The sequence below is a fragment of the Hypanus sabinus genome, chromosome 8 (genome assembly GCF_030144855.1).
Source record: "Hypanus sabinus isolate sHypSab1 chromosome 8, sHypSab1.hap1, whole genome shotgun sequence".
NCBI lineage: Eukaryota > Metazoa > Chordata > Chondrichthyes > Myliobatiformes > Dasyatidae > Hypanus > Hypanus sabinus.
Window position 1 is genome coordinate 109,006,965 of NC_082713.1, and position 25,237 is coordinate 109,032,201.

Below are 25,237 nucleotides of genomic sequence, written 5' to 3' on the forward strand. Positions count from 1 at the left end.
GCCAGCTTGCTGCTTTCGATCTTCCCTGTACTCCCATGACACATCAGGCGGCGGCACCGGCCTCGAATCCACCCGCCTCCAGAGCCGCGAAAACCCAACACCCGGAAGGCACGTTAGTCTTTCAGGCCGCATCCTTGGCATATCGAAAAGCGGCCGGTCGTGAGGCCCCGAGAGCAGGTCCCATTCCCGCAAAGAACCAAAGTCAGCTTGTAACACCAGGTCAGGCTCTTCAGAAGAACTGAATAGGAAGAAAAGAAATATTAAAGATGGAAATAGAGCTGTTTCCGAAGATGTAAGCAAAGGAGTCGCCATTAGGTGCCGTCATCACTAAGCTCTGCCATCCATCTCATTTTATTATCAAAGTATGTGTACTGTATGCAACATTGAGATTCGTCTCCTTACAGGCAGCCACAGAACCAAGAAACCCAGTGGAACCCATCAAAAAAGGACAGTCAAACACCTAATGTGCAGAAAAAGAACAAATCATGCAAACAATAACGGTGAGCTAATAGCATTCAGAAAGTGAGTCCACAGCCACGAAGCCAGTCACGGTTGATCCAAGAGCTTGTTACTGGCAGATCACAGTCTCAGTTCAGCGCAGAGACGAGTAAACCTTGCCGAGCAGAGAGCTGAACGCCAGCCCATTCCTGTCATACTCAGCTTTTTAATCCTGCCCGGTGCTTAAATCGTCCAAACAGCAGGTTGCTTTTCACTCTCAGACCCAGGCCCTGCTGTTTCAATATGTTCTTTAGACCTGGGACCCACCTCCTTGATTTGGACTGTATCCAACCTTTCCAATCTGGCCCAGTGCTTAACTCGATCAAACATTGGCTTGTTCCTCACTATCGGGCCCAGGCCCTGCCATCTCAACTCTGCCTCACTTTGGTTCCGCGGCTTCAGACCGCCTCTAAGTCTGCTCCAGCAGTCAAGTATAGGCTTGTTCCTTGCTCTCTGGCCTGGACCTTGCCACCTTGATGTACGTGTCACGTCGCAACTGTGCTGTACCTTCGAGACTTCAGTTCACACTTCAAAAATGCCAGATTGTACAGGTGGTTCAAAAGCTCAGAAGGAAAGTTTCCGGAAGCGGATGGAGAATCAGATTTAATATAACAACATGTTGTGAAATTTGTTGTTTTGCAGCAGCAGTATGGTGCGATACATAAAATATACTATAAATTATAGTAACATATATATAAAAGATGAAATAAGTAGTGCAAAAGTAGTGAGGTAGGGTTCATTGATGAGGAATCTGATGGTGAAAGGGAAGAAGTTGTTCCTAACATGTTGAGTGTGTGTACCTCATCGATGAGAAGGTGGCATGTTTTAGTGATGGGGTGGGGGGGGGGGTTTCCACTCATACCAGTTAGAATGCTCTCCATGGTACATGCGTAGAAATGTGCTAGAGTTTTTGGTGGCATACCAATCTCATCAAACATCTAATGGAATAAAGTGAATAAAGTGCTGGTGTGTCCTTGTTATAACTGCGTCAACATGTTGGGCCCAGGATAGATCGTTGGAGATGTTGAGACCCAGGAGCTGGAAACTTGAAACTGCTCACTCTTTCCATTGCTGACCCCTCAATGAAGACTGGTGTGTGTTCTTTTGACTTCCTTTTTCTGATATCCACAATCAGTTCCTTGGTCTTGGGTTGAATGCAAGATTGTTGTAACACCACTCAACCAGCCAATCTATCTCATTCCTAAACGCCACCTCATCACCATCTGAGATGCTGCTAACAGTAGCTGTGTTATCGGTGGCCTTTGTGCTATGCCTAGCCACACAGTCATGAGAACAGAGTAGAGCAGAGCAGTGGGCTAAGCATACATCCTTGAGGTGCGCCAGTGTTGATTATCAGAGAGGAGAAATGGTTGGCATAAAGGGAGGAAAGATGAGTTGAACAGAGAAATTTTTCCTGAGAGTGTGTTACTGAGGGCAGTTCCCAGTACTTTAAGCTTCTATGTTATAAAATATATTGTAAAAGGTGAGATTAACAATGAGCATGTGCCCACTAGGCTCAACTATACACAAAAAAATAAAATAAACCCAAGTTAACATGATGACATTGCCTATAGTGTAGCTCTTTCTCTCTCCACAGATGCTGCCTGACCTGCTGAGTATTTTCAGCACATTGTGTTTTTCGTCCATTGCCCATAGTGTTGAGCTGGGTGCTTCTGGACAGATAAAGGTCCAAGGTTTCTGGAGTGGACCTTGAGCCTGTGACCTACAGGCACAGGGAGATGACATGGTGGCCCGGCAAAGTTGATAATGCAGCTATTGCTCTGAGTACTTGGTGAAGAATGGGATTCAGGACAGGAACAAAGGAATATTTGTGCTGGAAAGTTTAATGCCAGTATTGATCCAGTTCTCACAAGGTGTGTGTAGGCTCAGTCACCTACTGCCTTCAAAAGACATAACAATACCTTTCCAAATATGAGAGGAGCCTTAGGATGTACAAAATGCTGAGGGGTAAAGATAGGGTCAGTGTGAGCAGGTTTTTGCCACCGAGACAGGAACTAAAGGTCATTGGTTAAGGGTGTAAGGAGAACCTGAGGGGGGAGCTTTATTCAGAGGGTGGTGAGAGCGTGGAATGAACTGCCACTGGAAGTGGTGGATTCAGGTTTGATTGCATCATTTAAGAGAAATTTGGATAAGTACATGGACAGGAGGGTTATGGACATCTATGGTCTTGGTGCAGTGGGACTAAACAAAAGAGTTTAGCACAGGCTAGTGGCATGCCATCAGATTTCTGAATGAGCAATGAACCCATATACACTACCTCACTATTTTCTTTGTGCTCACTTTGCACTATTTATATATATATATATATATATATATATATATAAATAAAACAAAAACATTTCACGACCTCTGCCAATGATATTAAAAATGATTCTGAGATGGGCTGAATGATCTGTAGTGCACCAGGGCTGAATGATCTGTAGTGCACCACAACTCTGAGCTTCCTGATCAGTAAAGGTGTCAAAGGTTACGGGGAGAAGGCGGGAAAATGGGATTGAGTGAGATAATAAATCATCTTTGATTGTGTGGAGGAGCAGACTTGGTGATTTGAATAACCTAATTCTGCTCCTGTGTATTATGGTCTTCAGGCAGTCAAATGTTTTTCAAATAACAACTTAGTTATTAGTAATGGTCAGAGCCAATTTAGCTCGGCTCGGTGAAGCATTAATTGCACGTCTGGTGGGAAATGTTTGCTTGACGGGTGATTGAGAGTTAACATTGACCCAGACACGTGACCCCCTATCTTGAGCTTTTGATTTTTTCTATCGTCAGTGGATTATTTAAAGATAAGAGATAAAGATTAGCTTTATTTGTCACATGTACATTGAAACATACAGTGAAATGTGTCATTTGCATCAACAGCTAACTGGGTTAGGGTGATAATGCAGGGTTTCGACCTGAAATGTTGACAGTTCCTTTCCCTCCCTCAGATGCTGCTCGACCCACTGAGTCCCCCAGCAGGTTGTGTGTTGCTCCAGATTCCAGTATCTGCCATTGTTTGCATCTCTTTTGGCTACCTGAAGGCCTGTTGCCCTGCTCTATGCCTCTGTGACTGTAATATCAGCACCAGGTTTATTATCACTCTCATGTATGGTATGAAATTTGATTTTGTGGCAGAGTACGGTTCAAAGTGCAGTAAATAAAAAAGGAATAATGAGGTAGTAATCATGGATATTTCAGAAACCTGATCACAGAAGGGAAGGAGCAATTCCTGGATCATTGAGTGTGGGTCTTTAGGCTCCTGTAACTCCTCCCTGATGGTAGTAATGAGAGGGCATTTCCTGGATGGTGAGGGTCCTTGATGAAGGATGTCATCACCTTGAGGCATTGCCTCTTGAAGATGATGGTGATGGTGGGGAGGGTCGTGCTCATCATGGAGCTGACAAATCTACAACCCCCTTGTGATCCCCTGCTGAGCAGCCTCAATAACACATGGTAATGCAACCAGTCAGAGTGCTCTTCACTGAACATCTGTAGAAATTGGCAAGAGCCTTGCTGAGAGACTAATTCTACCTTCTTGTTTCTATCTCTGTGGTTGAAGTCCATTCTCCCAGCATTTATGGGCAGAGATTTGTAGGTTCACACTGCACCTACTGTCTTAGAAGTTTGTGCAGACTCGCCATGTCACGAAAAACTTCAATAGATACATAGTAGAGAGTATCCTAACCGGTTGCATCATGGCTTAGTATGGAAATACCAAAGCCTAGGAAAGGAAAAGGTGACAGAATGTGATGGATACGGCCCAGTCCATCACATGTAAAACATCTGCACCATTGAACACATTTACAATTGAGCAGTGCCACAGGAAAGCAGCATCCATCATTAAAGACCCCCACCCACGACACCATGCTCACTTCTCACTGCTACCATTGGGCGGAAAGTACAGGTCCCATACCAGCAGGTCTTGGAACAGTTATTACCCTACAACCATCAGGCTCCTGAACCATCATGGATAACTTCACTCACCTCAATGCTGATCTGATACTAAAACCTATGAACTCACCTTCAAGGACCCCTTAGCTCATGTTCTCAGTACTATTTAGACATAGAGAAGTTCAGCACAGAAACAAGCCCTTCGGCCCATCGAAAAACCATTTGAACTGCCTATACCCAATGACCTGCACCGGGACCATAGCTCTTCATATTCCTACTCTCCTTGTACCTATCCAAACTTCTCTTGAGCATTGCAATGGAGCCCACGTGGACCACTTGTGCTGGCAGCTCATTCCACACTCTCACGACCCTCTAACTGAAGAAGTTTTCCTTCATGTTCCCCTTAAACTTCTCACCTTTTGATCTTAACCCATGAACTCTCCCCACTTATGGTCCACCCAACCTCAGTGGAAAATGCCTGCTTGTATTTACCCTCTCCAAACCTCTCTACATCCCTTATTTATTTGCACACTCTTTCTTTTGCATGTTGGTTGTTTCTTAGTCTTTGTTTATAGTTCTAAAAACATTTACTGTATTTCTTTATTTTCCTATAAATGCCTACAAGAAAATGAATCTTGAGGTAGTATGTGGTAACATGTATGGACTTTGATAATAAATTTTACTTTGACTTTGCCTCTGTATGGAAAAAAATACTTCCCAGTACTTTCTGGACTCATGCATCACGTCCTCAAGTGCTGAGATGAGCATTGTGACTCTTCACCTGGTCTAGAGTCCTCACCTGCTTCCTTGGGTGGCCGTAGCAGCTTCTGAAGTGCAGCTCTGAAGAACACTACTGTTCCCTCGTCCCTCACCTGGAGATGCTCTTGCCTGACTTTCTCCATGTGACCTTTACCAGCCCCACCTTATTCTCTCTATCACCCGCTTTTCCTTCCCCTCTTAGCATGCGCAAAAGGGCGTCATGTTGGCACCAGAGTCACGGCAACCTTTGCAGTCTGCCCCCAGCGCATCCTTGTACTGTGATGGTTTTGGATGCATTTCACTATGTTTCGATGTTCACGTGACAAATAAAGCCAATCTTTTAAAAGAGGGGAATCGATTAGAAAAGGTAAGCACAGATTCAGTGAGCTGAAGGGCCTCTATCTGAATGACTTATTGATTCTTTTTTTCTATCCATCCCCCTCATTTTTCTTTCATCCAAGTGCCTATTTAAGAGTATCTTTGATGGGAGGATGGAGGAATGGAGCTTGCTTTGCTGTTGTTGTTTTATTGTATGTTGTGTCCTGTGTTGTGTTGTGTTGTATCCTGTGTTGTTCTGCTGAGCATTGTGGACTTGCTATGTCTGCGCTTGGCTGTGTGGTGACTCTTGTGGCTTTGCCCCCATATTATCAATATAGGTTGTGTTGATCGTTAGTGCAAATGTTTCAATGCATGTCTGATAAATAAATGAATCGGAATCTGAAACGTGATGTCCCTGTTCTATCAGCCTCTATCACCACCTCACCAGTGCATTTCAGGGACACCCCCCCCCCCCATTCTCTGTGAAAACCTACATCTATTATATCCCCTAAATTTTCCTCCATTTGCCTTAAAAGGATGTCCTCAGGTATTGGCCAGTGCTGCCCTGGCTGTCCACTCTATCTATGTCTCAACATCTTGTACAGCTCTTGTAAGTTGTCACTCATTCTCTGTCATTCCAAAGGGAAAGGGCCTAGCTTGCTCAACCTTTCTTCTTGAGAGATGTTTTCTAATCCAGGCGGCATCTTGGTCAGCCTCCCCTGCACCCTCTTTAAAGCTTCCAATTATTCCTGTACTGCAGTGACCAGAAATGAACACAATGCTGCAAGTGTATCAAAACAGTTTATAGAGCTGCAACATTAACTCGTGGCTCTTGAACGTAATCCCCTGACTAATGAAGGCCAATGCACCATATGGCTTTTTAACTTTCTTGGCAACACAGAGCATTTTCTGACCTTTTCTTGTAAAACATTATTGGCTTCACACGATCTCCTCCAGATGTTTTTGTTTGGGAGGTTGAGGGTTTGAATCTCATGTGAGGTGTTTTGCACACTGAGTAATAGATATCAGGGATCTTAAAATGCTGGTAATCTGATCCACAGTTTTATACATTTGTATAAATTGGGAAGGAACTTCAATTAGAGTTCAATCCTTCAAATCTCAGATCAGTTACACCTTGAGTTTTTCTTGGTTATCCATAGTGGGTATTGTTTTAAAATAAGACCATAAAATATAGGAGCAGAATTAGTCCATCAAGTCTGGTGTGCCATTCAATCATGACTGATTTTCTTCCATCTTCTCTACTACTGAGCAATTGTTTCACAGTGCCAGTCTCAGCCTGTGTTTGGCCCCATAACGGCAATAGTGGAGGCCGTGGACAGACATGTTGATTGCTATTTATTCTCAGAAGTGTGCCCAGCGAAGAAATGCCATGGAAGTTGCCTCTTTTTGTAGCAGCAGCACAGTACATTACAAGACAATGTTCAAAGTAAATTTATTATCAGAAGTACATATATTTCACCATTATACAAACCTGAGATTCATTTTGTTGCGGGCATTTACAGTAAGTACAAAAGAAACACAACACTCACAACAAGACAGGTAACTAATGTGGAAAAGGCAGCAAACTATGCAAATACAAAAAGGAAAAAAAAAGCAATAAATGTCGAGAACCTGAGCTAAAGTGAGTCCGTAGATTGTGGAACCAGTTCAGTGCTGGGCTGAGTGAAATTGAGTGAAATTTTTCCCTCTGGTTGAGGAGCCATATGTTCCTGAACCTGGTTGTGTGGGTCCTGAGGCTCCTGTACCTCCTTCCTGATGGCAGCATCAAGGAAAGGGCATGGCCCGGGTGGTGGGGGTCCCTGATGATGGATGCTGCTTTCCTGTGACAGCACTCCTTGTAGACGTGCTCAATCAGACAAACTTAATATGTTCATGTAAATTATATGTAACTTATAAGTGAAAAAAAAAATCCAAAATAAACATAGCAACTGTCTCAATATGAGAGACAGGAAATAAAATTATAGTCTGATGTATTGTTCGGGTTTTCGAGGTGGGTACATGGCATCGGGGGAGAAAGTGTTGTTGAACCTTGAGGTGTGGACTCTCCAGTTGCCTGGACCTCCTGCCCGATGACAGCATCAAAAAGAGAGCATAACATGGATGGTGGGGCTGATCGTGGGTGTCATCTTCCTGAGATGGTGGGAAGGTTGTACCTATGATGGAAATGCTGTAGTACTGATCAAGTAATTCAAGCCTTTGGGTGGGTAGTGAGTGTGAAGTGTCTGAGATAATTCAGTAAATCTTACCTTTGTTTCTCTTTTTAGGAAACTTCTAGAACTACAAGTCGATGGAAAAGGTAAGGATATTGTTTTTCTGGTCTACCAGTTGTGTTGGCTAATTCAGACCTAAATCAAGGTGTGCTGCACTATCAAACCTTTAACATAGTTGACTAGATAGTTTGACCATTCCTGGCCCTCCACCCTTCTCTTACACAGCTCCCAATGCCTCCATCTTCCTCTCACCTGTTCCTGGGTCCTTGGACCTCCCTTCATTCCCTTCCCTTCCTTCCCTCCCAGCTATTTCCAGGTCCTCTCCATCCCTATCTCCCAGAGCCTCCACCTTTAAGCCTGACCATTCTGGGATCCTTGGATCTTCCTTGCCTCCCCACTCCTGCTCATTCCCAGGTTCTTGTTTCTTCATTTATCCCCTTCTCTCCAGGCTATTTCAAGATCCTTTGATCTTCATTCCCCATTCTCTTCACCCACCCCCAGAGTCCACTCTTGCCTTTCTGGAATGATTGCATCCTCCTTACTCCACTGCCTCCAACCTCCTGCCTGTTCTTAAATTCTTGGATTATTGTCTCCACCCCACCGCCCCCATTCCCGGGACCTTCGCTCCCTCTCCACCTTCTCCCCTGACTATTCCAGGGCTCTTCCTGACCTCCCCCACCCATTCCTAGGTCCTAGGATTTTCATTACCTCTAGTCTCCACCCTCCCACTAGGACATTCCAGAACCTTCTCCTCCCAGGGTCTCCGGACTGAATCTCGTCCAACCCTTGGGCTGTTCACCCTGTTCTCCCAGCAGACTCCATAAACCAAACCAGTAATCTCCCCAGGGTGAAGCAGTCAATGCAGTGAACAAAGCAATGGGTAATTAAAAATAAATTGAATCAGTTGGTAGAACAAAATGGCACAAGTTATTTGCTTTGGAACGGAATAAAATATTTGATGTTGTGGTGTTCTTCGTGCTTGGCAATTAGCTTACAGACATCTCCAGTCGAGGTGACATCCTCAGTGCGCAGATGTTGGTGCTCGCGTTTATGTAGGCCCCCATTCGCTTGCCTCATCCTGATTGGCTACCTCTTCAGTTGACCTTTGAATTCTATTGGTTCATGTTTCTTTGGCTGTTAGGGGTTCTATTTCAATATGTGTGTTTATAGTGTTATTGGAAGATAACCACGCTTCTAAAAATTCTCGTGCCTTTGTCATGTTTGCCTGCGCCAGAGGCTCCATGGTGTCCCAGTTAAAGTGGTGTTCATGTACCGAGATCAACGATATTGAATCATGACTCTGTACCGTCCATTTGTGTTTTCAGGAACATAATGACAACATCAAACACCAACCTGAGCTACCAATATTCACCACCATTCTAGAATAAACATGTTCATGTAATTTAGATGTAACCCCCTGGGTTGCCTCAGGCTCGCTCAGCTCGTTCTCGTCTAGGGGGAGCAGCCTTCGGCCCCGCCAGACTGGGTAATCAGCTGGTGTGGATGCTGTGTGATGTCCCCGCCTCGCCCAAAACCAGACAGTACACCATATGCGATTAAATGAGTACAATTTATAAAGGTTACTATAACTAAGTGATTAATAGCGATACAGTATATATGAAGAGAAAAATAAAGAAAAGGTGCCAAACTTATCAAAGTCCAAACCACTTCCTGCACAACCGTTGGAGCTCAATTTCTGAAGTCTTCTGGCCACCATTCGATCCCCTCCGAACTCCTCGACTCGCAGCTCAGGACCCTCCGAGTGGTCATCCAAGCACTTCTAGCTTCATCCCCCCTCCTCGGAGTATCTCCCGGCTCCGATCCTCGCCCAGTTTACAGCATTGCGTCCTCTCTCTCGACCCCCTCGCGCCGATCTCCCCAAAAGCCCGTCAACAAAAGCTTACAGAAGAAAGAACATTAATCCCCATTTGGTTTACAAAGGAATACAATTCTCCCAGCACTCTCTCGCAACAAAGAAACATTCCTGCTTTTAACAAGACAAAGAAACCCTTTCCCAACAGTAACAAAGAAAAAAAAGAAACCCCCTTTACATAGAAGATGAAGGAACACACCAGTCCTCACAGAGGGATCAGAAGTGGAGAGAGTGAGCAGCTTGAAGTTCCTGGGTGACAAGATCCCTGAGGATCTAACCTGGTCCCAACATATTGATGTAGTCATAAAGATGGCAAGCCAGCGGCTATATTTTATTAGGAGTTTGAAGAGATTTGGCATGTCAACAAATACACTCAAAAACTTCTATAGTTGTACTGTGGAGAGCATTCTGACAGGCTGCATCACTGTCTGGTATGGAGGGGCTACTGCACAGGTCTGAAAGAAGCTGCAGAAGGTTGTAAATCTAGTCAGCTCTATCTTGGATAGTAGCCTACAAAGTACCCAGGACATCTTTAGGGAGCGGTGTCTCAGAAAGGCAGTGTCCATTATTAAGGACCTCCAGCATCCAGGGCATGCCCTTTTCTCACTATTACCATCAGGTCGGAGATACAGAAGCCTGAAGGCACACACTCAGTGATTCAGGAACAGTTTCTTCCCCTCTGCCATCCGATCCCTGTATAGACTTTGAAGCTTTGGACACTACCTCACTTTTTAAAAAATATGCAGTATTTCAGCTTTTGCACATTTTTAATAATCTATTCAATATACAGAATTGATTTACTTGTTTATTATGTTTTTATTTATTATTATTTTTCACTCTCTGCTAGATTATGTATTGCATTGAACTGCTGCTGCTAGGTTAACAAATTTCACGTCACATGCCGGTGATAATAAACCTGATTCTGAGCATTACCATAACTAATCAAAATTAGTATTATTTTTCTGTAACTTTGTCCGCCTCATCCACAACTTAACAGCAACTGCCTTTGCTGTTACAGAGCAGAGGAATTAAGGGTTAGAGGGAAAAGGCAGGTAGGTGGAACTGAATCCACGGCCAGATCAGCCATGATCTTATTGAATGGGGGAGTGGGCTCAACAGACCAGATGGCCGACTCCTGCTCTTAGTTCTCATGTTGTTAGGTCAAACATTTTAAATTCAGTTTGACCCACACTGCTGATATTTCTTGCGTATCTGCGTGTTTCTCATACCAAAGGTCAGTTCCCACCCTAATCAAAGTTTCACTCTTTTTCTCCTTGATTCTCCTATGCTCTTGGTCCAACCATCAGTTCAGTATGGAGATATAGAGTCATACAGGATGGAAACAAGCCCTTCACCCAACCATGCTGACTGTATGTTCCATCAAGGATTTGGCTTATAACCTTCCAGACCTTTCTAATCCAAGTACCTGCCTGCATTTTAAACATTGTTATTGTACCTGCCTCAATCACTTTCTCTGGCATCTGATTCTATGCAGGTACCACCCTTTGTGTAAAAATCTGCTCCTCGGGTTTCTCTTAAATCTCTCCCCTCACATTTAAACCTATGCCCTTTAGCTCTTCATTGCCCATCCCTGGGAAAAAGACTGTGTTTTCACCTTATCGATGCCCTCATAATTTTATACACCTCAATAAGTCTCTTATGCTCTAAGGAATAAAGTCCTAGCTTGTCTAAACTCTCCTTATAACTCCTGGCAACATCCTTGTAACTTGTTTATGCACTTTTTCCTATAACAGGGAACACAGTACTCCAACAACTCTGAACACAGTACTCCCAGTATGACCACACTATTGAACTGTACAACTGCACCATGAGCTCCCAACTTTTTTACTCAGTGCCCTTACTGATGAAGGTCAGCGTGTCAACTGCCTTTTACACCAAACTGTCTATTACTTCTGTCCCCACTTTCTTCCCAGTTACACCCATGTGACCAATGAACCTACTTGCCCAAATAATAAGGGATGAAACCAGAGGAAACCCATGTGGTCATGGAGAGAACGTACAAACTTACTGTAGACAGCGGCAGAAACTGACCTTGAGTTGCTTGCATTGTGATAGCGTTTTGATAACCACTACACTCATCCATGATCTGGGATTGTAATTATAATCTTTAAAAAAAACATTTGAACAGGTACATGGATAGTAAAATGCCAGCCACTGGTGCACTGGCATCCACACAGGACTTTGAGGCAAGTGGTCCCGGGTTCGAATCCAGCCAGCTCCTTGCACGCTTTTGTCCGTGCTGGGTTGAATGTCAAGCTGACAACTCGGCTGTGTAAAAAAACAGACAAAAATGGCGAGGTTGCTGCCTGATGTGGCACAAGGCGTGGAAAGGAACAACAACATAGATAGTAAAGGCCTTGGGGGACATTGGCCAAGCACAGGCTAATGGATAGGCATCTTCGTTGGCACGAACAAGTTGGACCAAGGCGTCTGTTCCCTTGCTGAATAACTCTGAGACGTTCATCAACATCTTTTGAAGAATGCAGAGTCTGTTCTGTAATCCTGAAGGAGATCATTTCTGGTTTCACTCTTCCTGCACATTTTCTGGTGTAACTACAGTTAAGGGTGAAAGGTGGAAAATTTAAGGGGAATGTGAGAGTGTACTATTTCAACTCAGGGTGGTGAGAGTCTGAAATGAGCTGCCAGCCAAAGTGGTGGATGTGGGTTTGATTTTAACATTTAAGATAAGTTTGGATATGTACATGGATGGGAAGGTCCAGGTGCATGTTGATGGGACTAGGCAGATTAATCTCTGGAATAGGCACACAAATTAGTGGTTTACCATTTTATGTCTATGAGAATACCAGCACTGCAAAAACCAGTTGTTGTCCCCTTGCTGATTTTTGCCTCATAATAGAAAATGAGAAGGTGATAGTTAGGAGCTACAGGGAGATAATAATCCCCTAGGTTGCAGGATGACTGTCAGGAGGGGGAAAGAAAATGGGCTGCCAGCGCAGAGTACCCCTGTGGCCATTCCCCTCAAGAATAAGTATACCGCTTTGGACACTGTTAAGGGGGGTGAACTACCAGGTGGGGTGGGGTGGGGGGGGGGAAGCTCCGGTAACCAGGTCTCTGACACTGAGTCCAGTGCTGTGGCTTGGAAGGGAAGGGGAGGGGGAGAGAAGAGGACTGCGGTAGTGACAGGGGGTTCCATAGTTAGAAGTGTAGACTCAAGATTCTGTAGACATGAAAGAGACTCCTGATGGTATGTTGCCTTCCAGGTGCCAGGGTCAGGCAGATCTTGGATCAGGTCCTCAGCATCTAAATGGGAAGGGTGAGCAGCCAGAAGTCATGATACGTTTTGGTACCAAAGGCATGGGAAGAGAAGGGAGGTGGTCCTGAAGAGAAAATAATAGGGAGTTATTTAGAAAGCTGAAAAGCAGGACTTCCAGGGTAGCAATCTCTGGATAGCAGCCTGTACCATGCATCAGTGAGGGTAAGAATAGGATGATTTGTTGATAAATGTGTGGCTGAGGAACTTGTGCAGGGGCAAGACTTAAGGTTTCTGGATCATTGGAATCTCTTCTGAGGAAGGTATGACCTATATAAACTTGATGGGTTTTACCTGCACCCATGGGAGATCAGTATCCTTGTGGGCAGGTTTGCCAAAGCTATTGGGGAGGGCTTAAACAAAATTGGCAGGGGTATGGGAACTGGATTGATGGGGCAGTTGGTACATAAGCAGTTGTAGTATGTAGTGAGGCTTGTCAGGAAGGTCAGGCAGATGATAGGACAAAACTGCAGTTAGTGAGATGAGTTGCAGAATAACATGGGGACAAAATCGATAAGGAGGACAAATACAGGGCTGAAGGTGTTGTATTTGAATAAGGTAGATTTTGTAGCGCAGTTAGAGATTGGTGGTATGACGTTGAGGGCATCACTAACTTGTGGCTGAAAGAAGATTATAGTTGGGAGCTCAACATCCAAGGATACAGGTTGTATCTAAAGGTCATACAGGTAGGCAGATGGGGTGGGGTGGTTCTGTTAGAAAAGACTGAACTCAAATCCTTAGAAAGAAGTGACTGGAAGATGTAGAATCCGTGAGGGTGGAGTTGAGAAACTGCAAGGGTAAAAAGACCGTGATGAGAGACGTGTATACAGGCCTCCAAAACTTAGCCAGAGTGTGGAGTATAAATTACAATGGCAGATAGAAAAAGCATGTCAAAAGGACAATATTATGATAGTAATAGGGGATTTCCAGTATATTGAGAAAATCAGGTTGGTGCTGAATCCCAATAGAGGGAATTTGTAAATGCCTATTAGAAGGCTTTGTCGAGCAGCTTGTGGTTGAGCCCATCTGGGGGAAGGCTGTTTCGGATTGGGTGTTCTATAATGAACTGGATTTGATTAGGGAACTTAAGGTCAAGGAACTCTTAGGAGACAGTGATCATCATATGATAGAATTCACCCTACAACTTGAGAGGAAGAAGCTAATTCTGATGTATCAGTATAACAGTGGAGTAAAAGGAATTGTAGAGGCATGAGAGAGTAGCCGGCCAATATTGATTGGAAGGGGACGCTAGCAGGGATGATGGCAGAACAGCAATGGATTGAGTTTTTGAGAGCAATTCGGAAGGCATAGGGATAGATGCATCCCAAAAAGAAGTACTCTAACATAGGATGATGCAACTGTGGCTGACAAGGGAAGTCAAGTACAACATAAAAGCAAAAGGGAGGGCATATAATAGAGCAAAAATTAGTGGGAAGCTAGGGGAATAGCAAGCTTTTAAAAACAATTAGGCAACTAAAAAAGCAATAAGAAGGTAAAATATGAAGGTAAGCTGCCAATAATATCAAAGAGGATGCTAAAGGTTTTTTTCAGATACATAAAGTGTAAAAGAGAGGCAAGAGTAGATATTGGACTGCCTTAAAATCTCGCTGCAGAGATAGTAATGGGGACAAGGAAATGGCGGACAAACTGAATAAGTATTTTGCATCAGTCTTCATTGTAGACACACTAGCAGTATGCTGGAAGCTTAAGAGTGTCAGGGGCCGATGTGAGTGCAGTTGCCATTATTAGGGAGAAGGTACTTGGGAAGTTGAAAGTTCTGAAGGTAGGTAAGTCACCTGGACCAAGTGGGCAATACCTCAGAGACTGAAAGAGGTAGCTGTAGAGATTGTGGAGTAATGATTTTCCAAGAAATACTATATTCTGAGTCCAGAGGACTAAAATATTGCAAATGTCACTACACTCTTCAAGACTTAAAGGGAGGCAGGAGAAAGGCCTGTTAACCTGACCTCAGTGGTTGGGAGATGTAGGAGTCGATCGTTAAAGCTGTGGTTTCAGGGTATTTGGAAGCACATGATAAAATAGATCAAAGTTAGCATGGTTTCCTTAAAGGAAAATCTTGCCTTACTAATCTTTTGTAATTCTTTGGGTAAATAATAAGCAGGATTGACGAAGGAGAACTGGTGGATGATGGGTACTTGGATTTTCAGAAATGCCACACATGAGGCTGAACAACAAGATAAGAGTCCATGTTATTATCAAGTCAAGTCACTTTTATTGTCATTTTGACCATAATTGCTGGTACAGTACATAGTAAAAATGAGGCAATGTTTTTCAGGACCATGGTGTTACATGACACAGTCCAAAAACTAGACTGAACTACGCAATAAGAAAACAACACAGAGAAAGCTGCACTAGACTACAGACCTACACAGGACTACGTAAAGTGCACAAAAACACTGCAGGCATTACAATAAAATAAACAGGACAATATGGCGAGGTGTCAGTCAAGGCTTCAGGCATTGAGGAGTCTGATAGCTTGGGGGAAGAAACTGTTGTTAGATACTAGCATGGATAGGGGATTGGTTTATTGGCAGGAGGCAAATACTGGGAACGAAGGGAGCCTTTTCTGTATGGCTGCTGGTGTTAGGACTGCTGCTTTTTATGTTACATGTTAATGATTTGGATGAAGGAATTGATGGCTTTGTCTTTGCAGTCATGTTTGTGGGCAGTGCAAAGGTTGGTGAAAAGACAGGTAGTGTGAAGGAAGCAGGGAGGCTTCAGAAGGACTAACATTAGAGAATGGGCAAAGAAGTGGCAGATGGAATACAGTTTTGGGAAGTGTACGGTCTTGCACTTTGTTAGAAGGAATAAAAGTGTCAACTATTTTCTAAACCTGGAGAAAATTCAGAAATCTGAGATGCAAGGGAATTTAAGAATCCTCGTGCAGGATTCCCTAAAGGTTCACTTGCTGGTTGAGTCAATGGTGATGAAGGCAAATGCAAATTTAGCATTTATTTTGAGAGCGCTAGGATATAAAAGCAAGGTTGTAATGTTGGGCCTTTATAAAGCATTGGTCAGACTGCAATTGGAGTATTGTAAGCAGTGTCGGGCCCCTTATCTAAGAAAGGATGTGCTGACATTGGAGAGGATCCATAGGAGGCTCACGAGAATGATTCTGGGAATGAAATGGTTATTGCTGGAATTTAGACGAATGGGGGAGGGGAGAGGGAAATCTCATTGAAACCTATCGAATGTTAAAAGGACTATGAAGAGTGGATGTAGAGAGGATGATTCTATTAGTGGGAGAGTCTGGGCCCAGAGGGCACAGCTTCAGAATAGAGGGATGTTCATTTAGAACAGAGATGAGGAGGAATTTCCTTAGCCAGAGGCTGGTGAATCTGTGGATTTCATTGCCACAGGCGGCTGTGAAGGCCAGGTCATTGGGTATATTTAAAGCAGAGGCAAATAGGTTCTTAAATAGGGCGTGAAAAGTTATGCTTGGAAGGCAGGAGAATGGGATTGAGGGGGTAAGTGGATCAGACATGATGAAATAGCGGAGCAGACTTGATAAGCCAAATGGTCAAAGTTTGCTCCGATGTCTTATGGTTGTATGGCCTGACCACATTGCGACAGTCGGTGCTCATTGCTGAGCCATTTGAGAAGGTAGTCAGGAGTCGATGACTATTACATAGCCAGGTAATTATTTTTGTGTATGGTTTCCCAGTGAGTTAAAAGCCACAGTCATTCTGCATTTAACATTCTTTGTTGGTGACATCACCTAATTGTACAGTTTGTGTTACCAGTGATATCAGGTAGAACTGACTGCAACAACTAGTGACTCTTCTTTTTTTTAAAAAAAAGTGCTGAGTCGTAGCAAAGTCTTGCATTACTCTTCTAACCTGAGTGTCCAGGCCACTCTGAACCTTCAGGTTAATGTTCACATGTCTGACGTTGGCTGTCAAAAAGACTCTCCTGTTCAGTAAAACTCAACTAATTTGCTTCCTGGTGCTGGAGTTATAGTGATTCTCTTATTATTACAAACTCCATTTCCAGAAAAGTTGGGATGTTTTCCAAAATGCAATAAAAACAAAAATCCGTGCTATGTTAATTCACGTGAACCTTTATCTAACTGACAAAAGTACAAGGAAAAGATTTTCAATAGTTTTACTGACCAACTTAATTGTATTTTGTAAATATAATCAAATTTAGAATTTGATGGCTCAACACACTCAACAAAAGTTGGGACAGAGAGGCATGTTTACCATTGTGTTACATCATTTTTCCTTTTAATAACACTTTTTAATCATTTTGGAATTGAGGGTACTAATTGTTGTAGATTTGCAATTGGAAATTTTGTCCATTCTTGCTTGATGTAAGACTTCAGCTGCTCAACAGTCCGTGGTCTCCGTTGTCTGATTCTCCTCTTCATGATGCGCCATACATTTTCAATAGGCGATAGATCTGGACTGGCAGCAGGCCAGTCAAGCACACACACTCTGTGTCTACAAAGCTACGCTGTTGTAGCCCGTGCAGAATGTGATCTGGCATTGTCCTGCTGAAATAAGCATGGACGTCCCGGGAAGAGACGTCGCCTTGATGGCAACATATGTCTCTCTAAAATCCTAATATACGCCTCAGAGTCAATGGTACCTTCACATACATGCAACTCACCCATGCCGTGGGCACTGATGCGCCCCCATACCATCACAGATGCTGGCTTTTGCACCTTTTGCTGATAACAATCAGGATGGTCGTTTTCATCTTTGGCACAGAGAAGTCGACGCCCGTTTTTTCCGAAAACTAGCTGAAATGTGGACTCATCTGACCACAGCACACGGTTCCACAGTCCTTCGGTCCATCTGAGATGAGCTCGGGCCCAGAGAACTTGCCGGCGTTTCTGCATAGAGTTGATGTATGGCTTTCTCCTTGCGTAATACAGTTTCAAGTTGCATTTCTGGATGTGTTAAGTGACAATGGTTTTCCGAAGTACTCCCGAGCCCAGGTGGCTATAATTGTCACAGTAGCATGACAGTTTCTTAGGCAGTGCCGCCTGAGGGCTCGAAGATCACGCACATTCAACAGTGGTTTCCGACCTTGCCCTTTATGCACTGACATGTCTCTGAATTCTCTGAATCTTTTCACAATATTATGTACTGTAGATGTTGAAAGACCTAAATTCTCTGCAATCTTGCGTTGAGAAATATTCCTTTTGAACTGACTAACAATTCTCTCACAAATTTTGGCACGCAGTGGTGAGCCACGACCCATCCTTGCTTGCAAAGACTGAGCCTTTGATAGACGCTACTTTTATACCCAGTCATGATACCTCACCTGTTACCAATTATTCCTGCTTAATGTGGAGTCTTCCAAACCGGTGTTACTCGAATATTCTGTGCACTTTTCAATCTTATTTTAACTCTGTCCCAACTTTTGTTGAGTGTATTACAGCCATCAAATTCTAAATTTGTGTATATTTACAAAATACAATTAAGTTGGTCAGTAAAACTATTGAAAATCTTCTCTTTGTACTTTTGTCAGTTAAATAGGGGTTCACGTGAATTAACATATCACAGATTTTTGTTTTTATTGCATTTTGGAAAATATCCCAACTTTTCTGGAAATAGGGTTTGTAGTTTAAAGTCCTTCCTGTGTCATGATAGCGCCAAAATTGTCATTGGTGCAATGGAAACAAGACATCAAAGCGTGTCAGCAGCTTCTGTAAGAAGAAGAAAGCCCTTAACTCCGAGAGGAGTCATCGGGACACCGTCGTGACAGCGTTTTTTTTTAAACTCGGGAGCCTTCGCTCCAAAGTCCGGCACTGATGCCACTACGCCACCAGCCGGACTAGCTTCTGTAAAATTACTGTTTAAAATCATGGAGTCATTCAGCACAGAAGCAGGCCCTTCTGCCCAACTGCTCCATGCTGACCAAAGTGCCCATCTATGCTATTCCAATTTATAAACACCAGAAAACTTATCTGCAACTGCTGGAAATCCAAAGCAACACACTTAAGATGCAGGAGGAACTCAGCAGGCCAGGCAGCATCTGTGGAAACGAGTACAGTCGATGTTTCAGGCTCTTTTTCATAGATACTGCCTGATCTGCTGAGTTCCTCCTGCATTTTGTGTGTTTTGTTATTCAGATTTATCTCCTTGTTTTGGCCCATATCCTTCTGAACTTTTCATATCCATCTCTGTTAGGTGTTGTTAATGTAAACACAAGAGTTTTTACAGATGTGGAAATCAAAAGCAGCACTCAAAGTGATAGGAGAACTCGGGTCAGGTGGCATCTATGGAGGGGACTAAACACAATGTTTTTAAACATCATCTGTTTATTCCCCTCCATAGATGGTGCCTGACTCGCTGAGTTCAGCATTTTGTTTGTTCTTAATATACTTGCCTCAACTACTTCCTCAGGCAATCTATTCCATGTATTAACCATCTTCTGGGTGAAAAAGTTACCCCTCAAGTTCCTATTAAATCTCCCTCTTACCTTCAACCCGTGCTCACTTGTTCTTGATTCCCCAACTCTGGGAAAAGACACATTCACCCCATCTATGCCCTTCATGATCTTCCATACCTCTGTAAGATCACCTCATTCTCCTATACTCCAGTGAAGTGCCATCCAGCTCAGTCCCTTGAGCCTTGGCAACAGCTTGTGAGTCGCCTCCCTGTCCTTTCCAACTTGATCGCAACTTTCCTATAGCAGGGCAACTAAAACTGAACGCAGTCTTCCCCCAATGTAGCAGTTACTGCAATCACCTTACAGCACCAGCAATCACCGATCGGGGTTCAATTCCCCCTGCTGTCTGGAAGGAGTCTGTACATTCTACCCATGACTCCGTGGGTTTCTTCCAGGTGCTCCAGTTTTCTCCCACATTCCAAAGACGTAAGATTTAGGGTTAGTGAGTTGTGGACATGATACGTTGGTGCTGGAAACATGGTGACACCAGCACAATCCTCACTGATATGATTTGATGCAGAAGGTGCATTTCACTGAATGTTTCGATGTACGTTTCACAAACAAAGCTAATCCAGCATCTGGTACATTGCAACATAAGATCCCAACTTCTGTGCTCCGTGACCAATGAAGGCCAATGCTATGGGTAGCCCCCAGAGGGGGGAGTCCTCTGCTCAGAATGAAGGCACACCTGGAAGTGTGTTGACCCTTCTACGTGTTGGTGATGGTGTCAACCTCAACATACACTCAGATCTGAACCCACAACCCTGCAGGTGGAGGAAGAGTTTGGCCCATTTTACCGCAGCAGACACAGCAGCGAGATTAAAGATTAGCTTTACTGCATATTATCTTTATTTGTCACATGGACATTGAAACATGCAGTTCGAGGGTGTGCTGGGGCAGCCCACAAGTGCATGTCAGCAACTTACTAATCCTAACCCTTACGGCTTTAAAATGTGGTGGGAATGAAACCAGTGTTTCTGGTGCTGTAAAGCATTACACTGACCTTTACGGGACTATGCCACCTAGATGTGTGAGACAGAGTCTGATATATTCCCCTACCATTCACAGAACACTGAATGCTTTTCATTAATTCCCCTGTACTTGCTATATCGAATTGCTCTCATCATCTTGGCATTCTGCTGCAGCTTTTGTTTCCCTTCAAGCTTAAAATCGCACGTTTGTTAAGATTGATCTCAGAGACAGTTAAAGGGTCTGCACAACTTTGTGGGCTGAATGGCCTGTACTGTGCTGTAATGTTAATGTTCTGTGTTCTTCCTCAGCTCCATGGGTGCTCCTGAAGAAGACATCCCTACGTACACAACCAATAATCGATACTCTGGTCGAGGGGAGAGGATGGGCTATGGTCGCTATGGCAACTCTGCAAGCTATGGTGGTTCATTAGAGAAGAAATTGGAAGAATTTGAAAAGGTATGTTCTGCAGAGGAGATTTATCAGGATGTTGCCTGGATTAAAAAATAAGTCTTATGAGTATAATGCCCCAGTTTAAGATTTTTACTGCTAATGGCTGTAGGGTATTTCATGTAGTAGCTTTCTGTAGAACAGCTGTGACATGCTGATAGTGTTTGGGTTTCAGTTAAAGATAAGGGGCTATGATGTTCAGCTTGGGAATGTTGTGTCAGCCAATCAGGATGTTGGATTGGAGAGAAGGTTCTAGAGAAAGCTGGACAGAGAGAGATTTGTGAAGGACACTGGTTTATGTTCTGTTTGGCGGGAGATAGAGAGAGGGGAAGATGTGGAGAGACAGCTGTGGGATTCGATCCAATGGGAAGGCGCAATTGCAAGGAATGCTTCGCGAGTGGAAGGAGTCCAAGATGGTAAGTGATTGGTGAGAGAATTTGGTGCCATGATTAACAGACACACCCAGCTTTTGGAAGAGACGAGCTCTAACAATGTGCATATTTAGACTGGTTTAATTGTAATGAGCCCTTTTATTTTCTGTTCCTTTTCCTCTTAATAACTGGTTGATAAAGCTGAAATTAGTAAATACACTTTATGTGTATTCATTTGCGGTGTAGGATCTGTTATTTCTTGCTGACAAATAATTGTGTATAGGCTGTATTTACACAGCATTTGCTCAAATCGGGGTCCAGTTAGCCAAAACATGCCAGCTTTACCATTCGGTTGGACTCTAACCATACCGACCCTAGACGTACATTGTTTGAGAAATGTGGCTTTCTCACCACCGAGTCCGGTGGCTGTTAGCAGAGCCAAGTTTCTATATAAGCCCGGGGAGGGGGTTTCATGAGGAAAGGTTGAGCGAGCTTGTGTTTTTCTCTTTGGAGTGGAGGAGGATGAGGGGTGACTTGATAGAGATGATAAGAGGCACACACCACGTAGATGGACACAGACTTGTTCCCAGGGTGTAAATGGCTAATATAAGGGGGCATAACTTCAAGGAGATTGGAGAGAAGTATAGGGGGGGATGTCAGAGATAGGATTTTTGCTTAGAGAGGGGTGGGTGTGTGGAATGCACTGCCAGGGGTGGTGATAGAGGCTGATACATTAGGAGCATTTAAGAAGCTCTCAGAAAGGCACATGGCTAATAGAAAAATGTAGGAAGGGTTAGATCACAGAGTAGGTTAAAAGATTGGGCACAACATCATGGCTGCAGGGCCTGTACTGTGCTGTAGTGTTCTATGCTCTATGGGGGTGGGGGAGGCTGAGTGGGAATGAGAGGGGGTTGTTTCGCCCTCTGCTCCCCTCTCCTCTTTGGAACATGCTGCCTGCCTGTATTTTCCAAGTTACAGAGCTCCCAGTGCAACATTCCACCTGGACTTTGCATCTTGAGAGGGAATGACACTTGGTTCTATATTCTAGTAGTGCTGGGTGGAACTCTTTGGAAGTATATGCAGTAACTCTGTGCAAGTGGAATAAGGAATTATTTCACTGTTTTGAGGCCTAGAGGGGATTTCTGGGGAACCTTTCTTACGTGGAGAGTGGTGAGAATTTGAAGCACGCTGCCAGGGAGAGTTTTAAGAAGTGTCTGAATAAATACTTGAATCACCTGGGATTGAAGGGTGCCAGCCAAGTCTTGGGAGATGGGAATAGTGTGGGTGGGTACATACTGGTGAGCATGGATACTGTGGGCTGAATGGGCTCTTTCTACAAGCACCAGAGATCTGTGGAAATCCAGGGCAACACACAGGCACAAAGTGCTGAAGATGTTCAGCAGGTCAGGCAGCATCTATGGTGGATCTCAGTCTGAAGTGTCGACTCTTTCTTCCTCTCCATAGATGCTGTCAGACCTGTGTGTTCCTATGACTCCTTGACTCCCTGGCTCCATATTCAGGTGGAGAGGTTAGATTAATCACTCAACATCAAGGTTGATGGGCGATCTCTGTCTCTCAACAGGAACTCGCCAAGGAGAGGCAAGAAAATCAGAAGCTGCTCAAACAGCTACAGGATCGGGATGATCTCATCGGGAAACTGAAGGAAGAAATCGACCTTCTTAACAGAGTAAGAACTACTGGTTGACTGGAAGGAATGGAAAGGGGCAAATAAAAACCATAAAATACTGGAGCAGAATTAGGCCATTTGGCCCATCAAGTCTACTCCCCCGTTCTGTCATGACTGACTTAGTACTCTTTCAGGTTGAATGATAATTATTTACTATTCAGCCTCATTCTTCTGCCATCACTTGTAGGGATAAGTGCCAGGAGGGAAGTTAATGAGGAGGGACAAAAAGACAAATAAATCCCTGCCAAATGGGGGGAAGGTGTTGCAAGTGGAAGAAGTGCTACACCTACCGATTCATGTCCTCTGTCACCTCCATTCAGGACCCCAAAAATACTTACAGGTGAGGCAATACTTCACCTGTGAATCTGTTGGGGTCCTTCTCCATATTGGTGAGATCTGGAGCAGATTGGGAGACCACTTTGTCAAGCTCCATCCACAAAAGGCAGGATTTCCTGATGGGCAACCATTCTAATTCCAATCCCTGTGTGCTGCTTCATGGCTTCCCCTACTGCCATGATGAGGTTGGAGGAGCAACCCCTCATAGTCCACTGGGTAGCCTCCAAGCTGATGACATGAACATCGATTTCTTTAATATCCAGTAATTTCTTCTCCTTCCCCTTTCATCTTCTTCAGTTCCCCACTTTGGCTCCCTCTTACCTCCTCACTTGCCTATCATCTCCCCCTGGTGCCCCTTCTCCTTCCCTTTCTCCCATGGTCCACTCTCCTCTATATCAGATTCCGTTTTCTCCAGCCCTTTCCCTTTCCCTTTTCCTCTTCTTACTCTAGTCCACCCCCCAACCCCTTCCCACCAACCTGGCTTCCTTCCCCCCAACTTTTTCCATCTTTCCTTCTAGTCCTGATGAAGGGCTTGAAACATCAAACATTTATTCATTTCCAGATGTGTTACCTGACCTGCTGCTGAGTTCCTCTAGCATTTTGTGTGTGCATTACTCCGGAATTCCCACATCTGCAGATTTGATTTGATTAAATTAGATTAGCTTTATTTGTCACATGTACATTGAAATTCCAAACTCAGTGAAATGCTTCGTTTGCATCAGTGACCAACATAGTCTGAGGATGTGCTGTGGGCAGCCCACAAGCGTCACCATGCTTTCAGCACCAACGTAGCATGCCCACAACTTGCTAACCCTTACTAGTCTGTACGTCTTTAAAATGTGGGAGGAAACTGGAGCACCCAGAGGAGGCACAGACTGTCAAGGGGGGAATGTACAAACTCTTTATAGACAGTGGTAGAATTTAACCCAGGTTGCTAGCACTGTTATAGTCTTATTCCAGCTGCTGTGCTACTGTTGGTTCTGCAGTCTGAAAGAATGATCTGCAAACTTAATAAACTTAATCCACATCCCATCGTGTATCAACCCCATGCGAGAAGTAACATTTAATCTTTCCCAGTAACATCTGCTCAGTTGGAATTATTTGCTCTGTTGGGTCTATTTAATTGGCCACATGACTGGAATCGTGCTCACTTGTCTAGCCTTGTACGCTGATCACAGACGTTTCTCCCTGACAACAGGATTCCTCCTGAAAGTACGACTGAAAACATTAAATTAACGCTTGCAAGCACCATGTGTTTCAAATGATTAAGAGCAGGTCCAAGGGCTTAGTTCTCCTGAGGAAACTATTTTAGAATGTGTTTGTTCAACAGCCAAGCTAAGTCCTGGAATTTCCAGAGGAGCTTGGCGATCAGGCCTTTTTGATCTTTTGATCACCCTACGCTTGCTCACAGTAATCTCAGTTAGGTTATGCAACAAGCCTAGAGGGGAAAAAAAGTCACCCTTAAGAGCTGCTGAACGAGAAGGGTTTAGGCTGGCAGCTTGTCTTAAAATCAAAGACTTGGACAAGGAGGTCTTCCCTGTTATAGAGTCATGAAGCAGTACAGCAAAGAAACTGGCCCTTTAGCCCATTTAGTTCATGCAGTTCTGTTATTCTGCCTAGTCCCATTGACACATGCACACTTGGACCGTGGCCCTCCATACCCTTCCCATCCGTGTACTTACCCAAATTTCTGTTCCCTTTCTCTAACCTCCAATAATTCCCCTCCCACCCACCCACACTCACGTTCCCTCCTCCTCTTTCCATTCCCCCATTCTGGTTCCCCTCACACCTCTTCTCTTCTCCTCACCTGCCCATCACCTTCTTCTGGTTCTCCTCCGCCCCCCTTCCCTTTCTTGCATGGTCCACTGTCCTCTCCTATCAGATTCCTCCTTCTTCAGCCTTTTACCTCTGCCACCTATCACCTCCCAGCTTCTTATTTCATCTCCTCTCCCTCACCCACCCACCCTCCTCCTCACCTGGTCTTACCTATCACCTGCCAGCTTCTTATTTCATCTCCTCTCCCTCAACCACCCACCTCCTCACCTGGTCTCACCTATCACCTGCCAGCTTCTATTCCTTCTTCTGCTTCCATCTTTTTATTCTGGCTTCTGCCCCCTTCCTTTCTAGTCCTGATGA

General features: G+C 44.1%; 1 protein-coding gene across 2 annotated transcripts in view; it reads left to right on the forward strand.

Annotated features, from left to right (window-relative positions):
• Positions 1 to 25,237, forward strand: part of pawr (PRKC, apoptosis, WT1, regulator) — a 171,068-nt gene that overhangs the window by 140,148 nt on the left and 5,683 nt on the right. For both annotated transcript variants that reach the window (XM_059977574.1, XM_059977572.1), the window contains exons 4-6: positions 7,755 to 7,786; positions 20,569 to 20,716; positions 22,661 to 22,765. In XM_059977574.1, the coding sequence (XP_059833557.1) occupies positions 7,755 to 7,786; positions 20,569 to 20,716; positions 22,661 to 22,765 (285 nt within the window). The remainder of the gene's footprint in view (positions 1 to 7,754; positions 7,787 to 20,568; positions 20,717 to 22,660; positions 22,766 to 25,237) is intronic.